Source organism: Camelus dromedarius, chromosome 6 (genome assembly GCF_036321535.1).
Source record: "Camelus dromedarius isolate mCamDro1 chromosome 6, mCamDro1.pat, whole genome shotgun sequence".
NCBI lineage: Eukaryota > Metazoa > Chordata > Mammalia > Artiodactyla > Camelidae > Camelus > Camelus dromedarius.
In genome coordinates this window covers 42,915,799-42,930,926 of record NC_087441.1, presented here as the reverse complement: position 1 = coordinate 42,930,926, position 15,128 = coordinate 42,915,799, and the positions used below count along the sequence as shown (strand labels likewise).

The 15,128-nt window shown below is 44.8% G+C and overlaps 1 protein-coding gene across 5 annotated transcripts in view; it reads right to left on the bottom strand.

The window, feature by feature from the left end:
* Positions 1-15,128, bottom strand: part of FYN (FYN proto-oncogene, Src family tyrosine kinase) — a 198,558-nt gene that overhangs the window by 39,266 nt on the left and 144,164 nt on the right. For all 5 annotated transcript variants that reach the window (XM_010992002.3, XM_031456177.2, XM_031456178.2 and 2 more), the window contains 4 exons: positions 13,820-14,077; positions 10,220-10,316; positions 3,657-3,755; positions 886-989 (listed from right to left, as the gene is read on the bottom strand). In XM_010992002.3, coding sequence (XP_010990304.1) covers positions 886-989; positions 3,657-3,755; positions 10,220-10,316; positions 13,820-14,066 — 547 coding nt within the window. In that variant the 5' untranslated portion in view covers positions 14,067-14,077. The remainder of the gene's footprint in view (positions 1-885; positions 990-3,656; positions 3,756-10,219; positions 10,317-13,819; positions 14,078-15,128) is intronic.

Below are 15,128 nucleotides of genomic sequence, written 5' to 3'. Positions count from 1 at the left end.
TTTTAGGTCTCAGTTACTGGAGTATTCTGTTTAATAATTATCAAAAGGAGACACACACACAGACACACACAGACACTTCCACCCAGTAACACAGGAAGAAAATACCTTTTTCCTGCAAACGTCAGAAGATAAAATGACTTTATCCTTGAGAATGAAATCTCTGTAGATTTCTTCCTATGATACTCTACTCAGTACATTTGTGCTGGTGAACACAGCATAGACCCAGCTCCCGCGGGCAGGATGAAAGAGAGCAGAGATGCTCCCGGCTGAGACTGCTGCCCTAGGCCTGGTTACCTATGGAGCATAATGGAGGCAGGAGCACTGCCTACTGAGAAAGGACAATTTCTCTAGAACTGAGCTTCCAATTTTTGCTCCACAAGCCTTTCACACGAGCAGCTAACCAGCGCCTGGTAGGTCAAGCTAGAAGGCCACTGCTCTTTTTCCTTGGACCAGCTCCTCTTGTGGGCTCTCATGGGTTGTTAAATAACAACCAGCAGAGGGAATAAGAGATGTCCTCACATTGTGGAAAAAAACAAAAGAAATGCAAAACAACCTGTGTGATTGGCGCCTGAGGAACTAAGAGTTTCGGAAAATCCTAATTCTAAAGGACTTCTGAAAATTCTATGATCTCATGTGCCTGGAGCAGAGAAGTGACCCCAGCCCCTGTTTTGGGAGGAAGGTCTTGATTCTGAGCCTTTGTCATCCTTTTGGAACTGTCTGCAGTTCTAGGGCCTGGAGGGAAAACTGAAAATAGGACTCTGCTCACAAGGCAGGGAGGAGATGTGCCATTTTAAAATCCTTGTACATTAGAGATAAGCCTTTCATCCCCTCTGACTAATCCGCAGATTTGAATGACAAGCCAACTTCTTCAACTCGTTATCTTACCTTTGGTGGTTTCACTCTCACGAATAAGAAAGGTACCTCTTGGGTTTCCAAAGGACAAAAGCTGTCGCTCAGCATCTTTTCGGCCGAGTTTTCCAAAGTACCACCTTTAAATGAGATCAAGGGAAGGAAACATTTTACAAAATCATTTACAAAAATGGGACAGCATCGGCTCTTCTGCCCGTGGGTCCTCCTCACCTCTGATTCCATCCTCAGCCTCTCCTCGTTTATTTTTTCCTAGCCTCACCTAGTCCCCCTTGCAATCTATGCCTGATTCCAACCCTAATCCATCTCTTTCACTCTTGAAAAACAATCAGATTTGAATTGTGGGTTATTTTTCTTCCTTCCAGAGATGACAGGAGCCGGTGGGTTTGTGTGAAAACTGCCACTTGCACGCACAAAAGGAGAAGCCCAAAACCTTGTTTTGCAATGGCAACTGCAGGAGACCCTTCCCACGTGCCTCTACAAGACCCTGGATTTTTGAGCATAATTACAACCCCTGGGAAATAACAAAACACAGTCTTAGTGTAGATAAAAATCATTAATCAAGCATTTTAAAAAAAGTCCATCAGAATGGATAAAGAACAAAGACACAATGTTTTCAGTAACTTCCTACCTGCAGGAACTCTGAAAAAAAGGTCAGGGCTACCTCTAATTTGAGATGACTGCTGCCCTTGGACACTTGTTTCTGATTTCTTCCTGGTGAGCAGGTGTGAGGACTTGCATAGGCAAAAGGTATTTGCAGGACGTCTGACCTGTGCACATGTGTCCTGGCACAGTTGCAGGGCCACATTACCATGTACAGTCAACCAGCATGTCCTTAAGAATGACTTTGTGTCGTGGGTGTGTTCATATTCTCCCTGCGATGACACTCTTGTGCCACTTGAGGAGGCATGATGTCAAGTCATCTCCCACCTTTGCTATTCGTCTTTCACCTCCCCCTGCACTCTCCAGCCCTAACCGCCTGGCAATTGGTTAACGTTTCCACACTTGGTGCCGAGTCAGCAGCAGGTGCTTCAAGAGCCCCAGGGAGAACTTGGTAGCATTCCACTGGAGTCTGTGCACAGGAACAATTTTTAGAATATGTGACTGTGAAAGGTTCCAGTTTCTAAAATGAAATTTCAATTCATTATACTTGAACATAGCTATTATGTGTTCACTGTCAAATCCTTTTGTGAATGAAACAGCTTCCCTGCAGATAAAAAAAGACACACTGCATGCTGGCTCCTCCGTGACTTTTAAAGGCACAAGACTACAACAATCCTAACTTAGCACTAGACAGTACAAAGAGAACTGCACCAATCATTTGTGAGAAATGACTTTCTGGGTTTGTATCAATAACCCAATTTAAATGCAGTGTAAACACAAACCATGGTGAAAAGGGAACTGTCAGAACAATGGAGTATACTGAAACAATCGTTATTTCTAAAACGATGGTAATTAATTGCATAGGTAAAATCATAGGTATTATTTTTTAAAGGCTATTTTATTGTTTAAAAACAAAGTATTTAAACAATTGACCGTTATAAATATAACAAATACTTTGTGGGTAGGCTCCCAGTTATGTCAAAGTAATTCTACATTTTGGTGGTACCCTTTATTCTAAAAGAACATTTGTGTTCTTTGGATGTTTGCAAATCTGCCCTAAAATAAAGATCCAGTACAGATGCCTTTGTTCACTGATGGTGAAATGCACTCACTGGGAATAAAAAGGAGCTCAGAACCACCGAATCTGTGAGAGCGGGAAACAAAACAGATCTTCTTAGAGGAAATGCAGGAGAATTAAAGAAAAGAGAGTGATCAGCTGGGGATATGGCTGGGATGTGCAGTGCTTCCACAAACCCAGGGCATATTAAACATCAGAGCCAAAGGATGGGCTTGGTGGCTGACTTTTCTCAACTCCCTTTCTGTAAGTCAGGACTGCCTCCACTAAGATGGAGGGGCAGGCCCCCAGGGTGTCAGAGGGTGTTCCTCCTTTTCCCTCACTTCAGAAGTCAGGGCTTCTACATGAGCCATTCTGACAGTTCTCCCCTTAGGCAGTGCCCACCCACCCCACAGGTCAGGAGGAGCCCCGGCTGTCCCTTTGAGAATCCTCTCAGCCTAGTGACCACCTTCTGAAACTGCTGTCAGTGACTTCCATGATTTGCTATCAAAGAAACCACCTGAGATCCCATATCACAGGAAAGGACCACTTGAAATGCATCACCACAGGATTCCCCGAGTTGCAGGACACACTGCAGCTGAATCACTTCTACCTGGGGCCAGATGGTATGTCTTCTCAGTACCCCTTTAACATTTCTGATTACATCGAGGAGACAAATCTCAAATTGATCTTTAACAATTATTTACACACCCTCTCTTCTCTCTCTCTCCCACCCTCCTCCCCTCCCCTCTTTGCTTCAGCAGACTGCAGGCTTAGATCCTTGGGTTTGCAATACACGCTCTAGCTAGAATTTCATCATATTTTTATGGTTACTTTCTGTCTATGACAAGTAATATTAGGTTTTCATTGAAGGTGCGGATCTAAAGTTTCCTTTCAAAAAGCGAGCAGGCTTTAAGGAAAATACGAAGTTAACAGGCATATAAGTATTATCTACAAGCAGCAAAAATCACGGCATCCAGCCTGGGAAACACCGTATTACCACAGCCTCTCGGCCCTTTGTTGCTCTAGTGAGCTACTACTTCTCCCTCCTGCACAATGTTAATGGCATTTTATTGGGGCAACTAATGTGTAAAAGCAAGCAGTTAAGTGAAAACGACAAAACAAAACATACTCTTCTGCCTGGATGGAGTCAACTGGAGCCACATAATTGCTGGGGATGTAACCCGTCTCTCCAGTCGTCAGGGAGCGCGCTTCCCACCAATCTCCTTCCCTGCAGGGAGAAAAGAGAACATGTGACTTCGAGCGCTTCAGTGTTCTGCAGTTACAGACTCCATGAGGCCAGAGCCTGTGACTACCGCACAGTCACCTGACTCCTTGATTTCCCCAAACTCCAACACAGCCTTCTGTGAGGGTCAGACGGGTATAATCCGAGTCAGCAGTGAGAGGCATCCAGCATTGTGTCTCCTCTCTTGCCTTATTTATGAAGTAAGAGTGTAGGATCCTGGCCAGGATAGGGTTCTGCTGGGGAAGAGGGCATTTTGCTTGGCAAGCATCTCCAACTTGGACAGAGGGCAAGAAACTCAGCCCCAGACTTCTTAAGAAAAACACAGTAACAACAACAAAATGGTAATTACGAGCGGTGAGGGATGTGTTACCTAACCTTACTGTAGTAAACATTTTACAATAGATACACGCATCAACCATCATCACATTGCATACCTTAAAATTACATGTTATATTGCCAACATATCTCAATAAAGCTGGAAAAAAAAAATAAAGCATGCACTAATTATGCTAATTTAGCTAACAGTCTCTACTTCATCCCCCATCCTGAGGCAACCAGTTTTCTGGGACTGCTGGAGAGACGCAAGCCGTTGGTTTTAGCATTATTTCATAAGCCATTAAACAATTCATCAGAAAAGAAAGACAAACATTATAGCTGCAGATCATCTGAGAAAGGGAACCTAATAGGAGGCCCAATAAGGGATGAAGGTGCTCTGTTTGCTCTCAAGAAAATGGCTAGAAGAATAAAGCCTATGGTAGGGTAAGCCTTGCTGGGACATTTTTCAACCTGAGGTTATTCCATTAAGTATTGAGAGAGCACTGTCCTGAATCTGGGGAGGAGGAGGGTGGGTGTTGCTGGGCATGTGCAAGTGTGGGGAGAACAACAGCTGGCGAAGGGGATGGGAGTCAGTCACACCACTTGGTGTCCCGGTGGCAGCATGGTCTCATCCGCCGCACTCTCAGTGCTGTGGGCAGAAGGACGTGGAAGGGGGGCTTACAACACCACTTCTTAGCTTAGAACAAATGAGTAGATGAAATGGTTGGAGTTCATGTTCGCAAACTCATATAGCTGCATGTGACAGAGAGCAGGGAGGGACTGCATGCCTGTCCCTACCACCAGTGGTTAGCAGACGCGTGTGGGCTGCAGCTCTGACACTGACGCTGTCCACAGAGCCCTCCCGTGGCCAGGAGTGCGAGGGGCAGCGGAGGACGCAACCGGCCCTGAGCAGAGGGACACCTCTCAGACTTCTGATCACCAGAGGCCCAGCACCTTCTTTCCTCCCTTTTTTGGTCCTTGGAGGCAGCAAGAGAAATCCCAGGTCGTCATTGTTGTTGGTTTTTTTTTTTTTAATCACTTTCGCTGGGCTGTGTGCCAAAGCCCTCAGACAGAAAAGAGGAATGTTGGCTTTTGGCCCTAGTCATGATCTTCCCCATACCGATGCAATTAGGCAGAGGAAACCAGCCTCCATATTAAATGCAAGCCTTACTCCTGTGTCCCATCCTCTAAAGATGGGCTGAATGAGGTAAAGATGAAGATAGGATTTAAAACAGTCACAAATGGTGACAAGCTGACATGTGCCCAGGTACAGTTGTGGGGAAGGGTCTGGTGGCAGAAGCCACACAGAATAGCCCACAAGAAAACAGGGTGCTGGCAAAGGTTTAAAAAACTTACGTTTTCACTAGTTTTTCAGTCTTTTGTTTTTCATCCTATTAAACAAATTTAAATAGATAAATCAATAATGGAGGGAGATAGTTTTTTCCCCAGAAAGTGCTTAAATTTAGTTCATGTCCAGATTTTTATTATGAAATAATGTATACATACCAAAGACTATATGTACACAGGAGCACCTGTGAGCCCACCGCCCAGCTGAGGAACTAGACAGCCACCAGCTGTGTGGAATCTGCCCAGTGCCACTCTCCTATCTTGTCCCTCTGCCTTTTGGGTTCAAATCATGAAATTAAGAATGTTAACATTTTAACCTTCAGTCTGTATTAGTTTCATTTATATGTCCTCCAAAAGAAACACATGCAGTTGTAAGTATATCATCTAACAACATATGTGGAAGTTTATTTTTTAATTTAAACATTGCATATGTTTAAGGAAATTGCTTTGGAGCCATTATCTTCATTTTAATATGGTGACGTTTACTTCTCTGAAATTCCACTAGATGGAGACATTTCATCATAAAAAATAACAATACCTATCATCTCCAGCCTTTCTCCTCTCTCTCTCTCTCCACCCCACCCCACACATACTCCCTGCCCCTCGACCCTCATACATACCCCATCCCACTCCACATCTGGGAAACCTCCAAAACAGTGAGGAAAACATTAAGTGCTTGCAGCAGAGGCTTATTTTTTATTGCATAACTTTCATCGCGTTAGTTGTTCGAACTGTTTCAAAGTAAGAACAAAAATGTCTACTATCAATTTTGGGGTACATGGAACTGTTATCTGGGGCAAGAAGCCAATACATTTTGCTGCGGGTTGGGCAAGTCCAGTCTTATTCAGGTGCTTGATATGAATCAAATTATTTCCATTTCAAACCCAGTATTAACTATCTCATTTTGGTCTCTGCACCTAAATAGTTTAGCACAGATTAGAATCCAACTATCAGATCATTCTAAAGTCATGTATCAGGAACTCATGATTTTTTCTTAAGTGACTCTATTAATCTCACAAGGGTTTTCAGTTACTCATGAGAAAGATATAATCCTTTTCTCTTTTTCCAAGCCATCTAGGGTCACTTTCTCCATAAAAGGAGATAGGAGTTGACAAGGACACATGTATTATATAGTAAAACTCACGTGTTGTGCCCAGTCAGGCTGAACAGACTCAAGAAATCAAAAAAGCCTTTTGAGCAAATGAATAAATCATCTTTTTAATACACCAGGAGCCCAACTCACCTCCAAATAAATAATACACCCTATACAAATCATTCACCTTGATATAGAAAAATAGGATCTTTCCTATTATGTTAGTTTTCCTTTCTTTGCTTGAGTAATTGTGGGTAATTAGTATTATTAAATCTGCATTTCTTTAAACAGGTCTTATGGTTCAGCTATTTCATTAGTTCAGAGTTGGTGAAATTTTCTTTAACTGCTATCTTGCTCTGATTCAAATATATGATTTAAGCCCTGGCTCAGGTTTAGAGTAGCTTTTAAGTTTCCATAATGGCGTCCTCTGTTGCTCTAATTTAAAGACTTAATAAAAGAGTCTCTGCCCAAAGTTGCTCAGAGGGTTTGTGGTCCCAAAAGCTGGGAGTAGGGAGCCCCGGAGGAGCCAGGAAGTTGTATTTGCAAACAGAAGTCAGCCTTGATCTATGGAGCTGTGAAACATTATTATTATAAATGCTGGATTCTTTCCAAATTCAGTCACTGCCCATCTTACTCTTAGAGAGCATATCTGTAACAATTTTGTCAAATTCTTAGATGGGCTCTAAACCGGATGCCTTCCTATCACGATGAAAAGAACTGTAAAGGAGTTATTACGCTAGGCAATGAGCACTCTCTTCCACTCTGTGTAAAATGCTCACTGTATTTTAGAGTCGCTGTTTCTAGGTGGTACCTCACCAGTCATGAAATGTTCAAGTAGGGAATAAAATGGATGAATTCAAGTATTTTGCAAAATGGGTCAAGTTTTAATAATGTCCAAATATCCTACTCGGAGCACCTGCAACAGGTCAGTGAAGGACCCCTCCCACCTCCACGGCAGGAAGCAGTCTCACTGGCTCTGGGCGCAGGCACACACGTGTATCACGTGGTTTCTGCTGCACAGTGAAACACAAAAGCCAGCCCTGTGGCCTCCAGTTTATGCTTCTTGACAGGGAAAGGAGTGGGAGGACACACATACTAGGAGGTGTGGCAGCTGCCCCAGGGAGAACAGAGCCGCATCCCTCCCTCTCTTTCAAAGGATGGGAGCCAGGGGCTGGAGAGGGTGGGGGAGGGGAAGGAGACGCATGCCATCTGGTTCTGTACTATTGCTTTGTTTTTCCTTCACGGTTTTCTCTTCCCTGTTATTACCCTTGACTTCAGGGTATTGTATTTGTTACAAAAACCTTATTCCCTCCATCCCCACCCCATAACCTTGAAAAGGGCATTTAAATGGCACATAGGATGAGAAATTCCATTGGCAAGAATGAAGAACACTAAAGGGAAAAAAACCCCTTTGTAATATTTTCTTCTAAGAGAAGAGGTTCAGAGGCTCAAAAGCCTTCTGTACACATTAAAGGCCATGCATGCAAATCACAAAATGTAGATTGGGATGGACTGGATCATCCTTGAACATTTTTCCAAAATTTCAATTGGAAGCCATTCTAGAGCTTATCCAGATTAACAAAGGAGGAAGTCACAAATTTGACTTCGCCAAGGACTGGCTTTCCAGATGCCCTACAACCTGACACACAGATCCACTTGCAGTGTGAAGAAAATCTACAGAAAAGGAGCTATGTATGGTACTTCCTACTATTCCTTAGTTCTTACCTTTCAGAAGTTACAAATGGTTAGAAAAGTTCTAACCGACCTTGACATTTAGGAAATACTGCATAAAATGGGGAGGGAACGGGAGGGTGAATTTCAGAATTCAAAGGTAGTAGACTCTGACAAGAAGCATTCATCTGAGTATCAAACTAACATAAGGAATCATAAATCAGAAGAGATCAAAGCCAAATTCCCTCCTCCCCCACCTCCCTTCCAAACCTCCATGTGACTCGAACGGTTCAGCCCCCTCTGCTGGGGGGCTTTCCAACATGGAACTGACGCTGCACTTGGGATGCCATCCCCACCCATCACCCCTGACTCTGCCGCCTGTGAGCTCCCTGCACCTTGGCTGCTCCCTAACCCGAGCCTCTGGCTTCTTGTATGTCCAAAGATGACTAGGAGACACACCTAAGACAGTTGCTGTGAAGAACACATGAGAACATTTGCAACTGACCACATGGCTGGCACACAAGGGGCCTTCACTAAATGGCAGCTGTTTACTATTAAAAAAAATTCCTGTGGCTACAGGAGGAGGGGGCCTCATGGGGAAGAGGTAATGTTCTTCCTGATCTGGGCATGGGTTACACAGGCATCTTTCGTTTGTGAAAATTCTGCAAACTGTATACTTTTTAAAAATTGTAGTAGGATATGCATAGCATGAAATTTACCACTTTAACCATCTTTCAGTTGAGGGACATTAATATTGTGCCAGCACCACACCACCACACACACTTTTGAGCTATACGCTTGTCCACACATATTTAAATAAAAAGTTTATGCCGTCGCCCCCGTTAATGATGACGATAATAATTTAAAAAATAACCCTGTAACTACGGAGACAGTGCCGTCTGATGTCCAGAAGAGTCACTGGTCTCTTATGGGAGGAACTCCGTTCTTGCCCTTGAAAGGTTGTCTTGAGAGTTGGGAACATTCCAGAGAAAGGGTGGGTTTTCCAAGAAGACAGTTTTCAGGGTCTGGGGGAGTCCCCTGTTCCAATGCCTCTTTCCTGGGACGGAAGGGGTGAGAAGGGCTGCTTCTCACCTGCCCTCAGGAGAGCTGGAGAGCCAGGCTTTGGGCCCTCCCATCACCATGAAATCCAGAGCAGAGGGCAGCACAGGAGAGTGCCCTGGTGGGCCCACAGTCCCCAAGTGGCATCTCTCCCAGCCATGGGGGAGTGCTCACAGGAAAACCTGAGGTGCAGGGGAGAGGGTCCATCTTGCAGATGTGGGACACCACTGTTTTCTTTGGAGCCTGGATTTTTTGGAGGGTCCCCATCCATGTACACTGCCTTAAATTAATAGACACAATATTCAAAAACTAGGGAAATCTGACCCATGCTTACTCTTCCTAAAGGAAGTATTAAATGGAGGATTTGAAAAGTGAGTGATTCTCACCCTCAGCATCTCCCCATTGCCCACTTAACTGCTGTTCCTACTGGCCACACTGCAGTCATTCAGGAGTGGGCAAAAGTGCTTCTCCTTCTGACTTACAAGGATTTCAGTCACTTGCAAATTTTCCTCATGGTGAAATGCCTCCGCAGGCTTCCCCAATGGGAACAGTTAGCAGTTTTGAAAACAGAAAGAACTTGTTGCCAGCCTTATGTGAGGCTAGTGCCACATATGAAATTTGAAGAAAATCTCCAGGCAGAGAGAGGGTAACGTGGATTGGCAAGCCCTGTGCTAGTCATCGGAAACTGATTTGTAGAGGCCGAAGCTGGTGCTTTTACAACCTTTAAACCAAAATCATCGACTCTGCTCCTGATATCTTCCCAGAAGCTCCCTGGACATAGAGCCATAGAATACTGCACTGCTTCCTCAACTCTTCTTTTCTCATTAAACTGCTACAAATTAACGAATCGACTAGCAAGTGTTCTCTGAGCATTTCAGAGATCTGAAAAGGCGCAGACTGGTCACACAAGAATTGTTTCCCCATCTGAAAGGCACACACACTTCCTTTCCCTCTCCAAACTTACGAGCTGTTCAATATTTGAAATTTTTCTCCTTTGTGGAAACTCAGGTCATCTTCCGTCCGTGCTTCGTAATCATAAAGGGCCACAAAGAGGGTCACTCCTGACAAAAAACAAAATCATAAGGAGAGAGATTATTATACCAGAGGAAATTAATTCCAAGAAATTAAATCTTCACTAAAACCTCATTCTCAAAATTTACATCTAATCAGCACTGATAACACGATGCAGTGTTGTAATTAGTGTGTGAAACCAGAGTGGCAGGGCTGAACTTATGCCGAGGTCTTTGTAGGGGAAGCATTATTTGATCTGACTAAAACCCAGAGCTGAAGGACTTTTCTGCCCACTTTGAATGAGTCCTTGGGAAGAGACAGATACTAATATTAAGTCTACAAGCAAGGGGCAGCGGCAACGTTCTAACGCAGATTTGCAGAGCTTGGCACCAGTTACAGATGCCCTCTGTCCTACACGCACTCTTCTCTTTTCAGGCCATGTGAGGCCCGAGTAAAATGGATCACTCTTCCTCTCGGCGTAACAGGATGTAGAACAGAACAGGAAACTCCTTTTGCAGCCTGGGGACTGAGAAGATCCTCCCCGTGAACGTTCAGCCCCATCAGAGGATGTCCTGCCCTGGGCACCTGCAGCTGCCTTCAGGATTCCCTCTCCCTTGCTCTCCTTCTACAGTGAACTCACCCAACCTCGCACTGACTGTGGTCCTCACTCTTCCTCACACCCACCCTGTGTCTCCTCAACTGGTTGACGCCCCATAGAGGCCTTCCCTGTTTCACAGAAGTGTGCCATCAACAGTGAAGGATGCCTAGTGTCCCATTTGCCTAGGACTTCCTCCATATAGTAGCAGAGTTCTAAGACAGCCCTCAGTGACTCCCAGCTCCTGGTGTTCACGCCCTTGTGCCATCCCCTGCCCTTGAGTGTGGGCTGAACCCAGTGAGTTGCTTCTAACCAACAGAATGTGGCAGAGGTGACGGGATGTCCCATAAGTGATTAGGCGTCAACTTCAAAAGATGGTGGCCTCTGTCCTCCGAGCAGACTCTCTGGTTTGCCACTTTGGCCCGATCACTCTGATGAAGCAAACCGCCATGCTGGTGAGGACCATGTGACAAAGAGCTGAGGGTGACCTCTGGCCAAGAGCCAATGAGGAACTGAGTCCTGCTAACACCCTGTGAACTTGGCAGCAGATCCCTCTCGGTTGGACCATGAGAGGACTGCGGCCCCGCCAATACACCTTGACTGCAGGCTGGGAGAGCTTCGGAAATAGAGGACCCAGCTGAGTCATTCCTGAACTTCTGACCCACAGTAACTATGGATAAAAAAAAGTGCAATATTTTAAAGCTGCTAAGTTTTGTGGTAATTTGTTACGCAGCAATTGACAATGCATACATCCCATTTCTCTGCTCTCTAGCTTCTCGTTTTGATCTCTACACACCCCAAAGTGTCCAGTGCAGCCTGAAGAACACACACCATGGGTTCTGCTCTTCACCAAGCTGCCGTTTTGCTGTGTGGGTAGTTTCAAGGGAACAGATGTGCCTGGGGAATATTCAAGAACCAGAGGGGGAGGTGGGGCTTGTCTGTCCACCCATCCCAAGTGGGACTTCCTGCGGGAGGGCTGGCATGCAGAAGGCCTGACCAAGATATCTTTCAAAGATTAGAAAAGGATGGCTTAAAACAGAGTGGGAGTTGCAAGGCCACACCTATCCTCACCTGACACTCTATTAACAGATTCCCTTCAGTTCATAATTTAAGAACAATCCTAAGCTCCATCGTGGGGAAGACAAGGCGGACCAGAACGGACACTTCTACTCGCCACTGTCTCCCTCCATCCGCCAGCAAGTTCTCACTGGATGCTTTTATCTTCCAGAGATGGAGGAGAGAGTCAAAGGTCACAGGGACACACAGACACTGTCTCTGGCCTTAAAGCACTGAAAAAGCATTGAGGAAAAATGACATGCATATAAAATAAAGCCAAATAATCCAGGCAGAGAAATGCACCAACATTCGTTTTGACTTTCATATCTTATCAGGGAGCAGATGCCCTTTTATACAGCACTGTCCCTGACTGCGATACAGATCCACATATGCAAGGCAAGGAGCCCTCTCTAGTGACTTTATGAGTGACACCTGCAGGCAGGATTCATATCCAGCATTCATAAGTGAGTACACCAGGTCAGTCCCCGTGTCAGCAGAATGCAGAGTCTGGCTGGCAATGCACGTGTCTTCTCGCAGCAGGCACAAGGAGGGTGAGCTGGGTGCCTTTCTGTCTCTTTTCCCCTCCCGCATCCTCCAGAGACAGATGTCCCTAGACTGCCTGACTGCCTCTTTCCTTCTGCCCTCCGCTCCGGGTGCCTTCCAGGAAGGCTGGAAGGATGGTACGGGTGCCCAGCCTTCAGTCACCCACCCTAAGCCTGCTTTAAAGTGAAAGGGAGATCCACCACAACACAAGGATGAAGATAAATATTTTTTCTACTGAGCAAGGTGTGGAGTGTTGGCAGAAGAGAAGTGGCTAATTGCCCAAAGCTCTGGGTCAGCTTCCCTTGATGTAACTACACTGCCCTGCTGGGTGGAGAGGGAATAAAACCCCTGCTAAGGCCTCGGGAGTGCCAACTCCCCGGGTAAAGGCACAATGGGTGGTTTTATAGGACATCTGCTCCCAGATGAGCTGAGAGCATAAGGGTTGATGTATATTTTTAAAAACTTTGTAACACACAAAACGATTTTGGAACAAATAACGTCAAATATCTAGTTACCATGGTTCACATACTGGGAGAGGATTTGGAAGATGAAGGATGCATGAGATAACTTACAAATATTTCAGAAAACATATGTCTGAGAACGCATGCCAGATATTTTACAAAGTATTAGCTAAGTCAGCAAATGCACATGGCAGTGAAATACAGCCTTGGGAAAGAGAAGAAAACCTAAAAAAAAAAAAAAAAAAAAAGAAGATCCCTTAAGGATACACAAGATTCAATTTTAAAATATAAAAGGTACTTGAAAATACTTGAAGGCTGATAAACTCAGTCACACAGAAGATGATGGGAAGAAAAGAGAGAATCAATGAAGACAAATGGCCAAAAAATAATGGAACCAAATGGCCCCACCAGCTAGGAAGTGCCAGGCAGGATGGAGATTAGGAAGACAGGAAGGAAGGTCCTATCCTGGAGTGCTCTTAACCAGGGGATGCGGGGCAGGAGTGCTTTCTTATCTGGAGAACTCAAAACATCCATCCTCAGATCTAGTACCTGAACCTCTGATTCAAAAGACCAGGATGGCGCTCAGGCATCTGTATTTTGAAAAGGCTGCCTAGTTATTCTGGGCCAGCCAGCCAAGGCTGAGAGCCCCAGGCCTCAAGTGACTCGGCAGAAGGTTGGATCTCATAACCCCTGCAGATTCTCACAGAGCAGCAACTTGGGGTCCCCAGCACCACTGTTGCCAGCATCTAGACTTGCACATCAAGCTCTGGCTATTTTAATGGCCCAGTATCTGGTAGAGGATAGGTGGAGAGTGATAAAAAGCTTAAATGTTGAATCTGGAGTCAAAGGAGCACCAACGTTCAACTGCCAAAAGATTTAAGAGCAGCTCGATTCTGACCTGTTCCTCCTCTCGTACGCAAGGTCCCAGTATGAGACGAAGAGTTCACTCCCCCAAAGACAGTGAGTCCTTGGCCCCCGGCTGCATGGAAGTTGTTGTAGTTCGGGATGGAGGTCACGCCGAAGCTGGGGTAGTGCTGAGGAGTGGGGTCCGTGCCATAGCGGTACCCGGAGCTCTGGTTCAGGCTGCCATCCCTCTCCTCCGTCAGTTTTGTTGCTTCTTTGTCCTTACATTGCACACAGCCCATTATCTAAATTCCTGCCAAAAACAAACAAACAAAAAAGGCATGTAAACTTGGATGCTCTCTAGTGGCTGGGCAGCTTGACTATTAAAGAAGAATCATTTACAAAGCTCGCCGTTGGATATTTCAGGTCTAGCGGGGTATGAACAGCTGTGGCCAGGGTTGATGGCTGGAAGCAATCTCAGAGCCCGTAACTTGACAATTGCATTTGTTCCCCATACACTCTGGGTTGCAGGATCAACACAGAGTACGATGTTCACCATGTGGCAGCTTCCCTCAGCTTCCCTCTGCACTCCTTACAATTTTGTAATCTCACACACCTGCCTAAAGACAGTCCAATAATACTAACTTCTATGCTTTTCTCCAGTCATCTCAAAAAAAGAAGTGTGCTCTCAAAAATGAGTCTATGCTTAAACATAAGACAGGATACCATAAACCTCCTAGAAGAGAACATAGGCAAAACACTCTGACATAAATAGTAGCAATGTTTTCCTAGGTCAGCCTATCCAGGCAACAGAAATAAAAGCAAAAATAAACAAATGGGACCTCATTAAGCTTACAAGCTTTTGCACAGCAAAGGAAACCATCAACAAAATGAAAAGACAACTATGGACTGGGAGAAAATATTTGCAAATAATGTGACCAACAAAGGCTTAACTTCCAGAATATATAAACAGCTCATACAACTCAATAACAAAAAAACAAACAACCCAATCAAAAAATGGGAAAAAGACCTAAACAGACATTTCTCCAATGAAGACATATAGATGGCCAATAGGCACATAAAAGATGCTCAATATCGCTAATTATCAGAGAGATGCAAATCAAAACTACAATGAGGTATCACCTCACACCAGTCAGAATGGCCATCATTAAAAAAGAGTCCACAAGTGATAAATCCTGGAGAGGATGTGGAGAAAAGGGAAACCTCCTACTCTGTTGGTGAGAATGTAATTTGGTGCAGCCACTATGGAAAACAGTATGGAGATTCCTTACAAAACTAAAAATAGACTTACCATATGATCCAGCAATCCCACTCCTGGGTATATATCTGGAGAAAACTCCAAT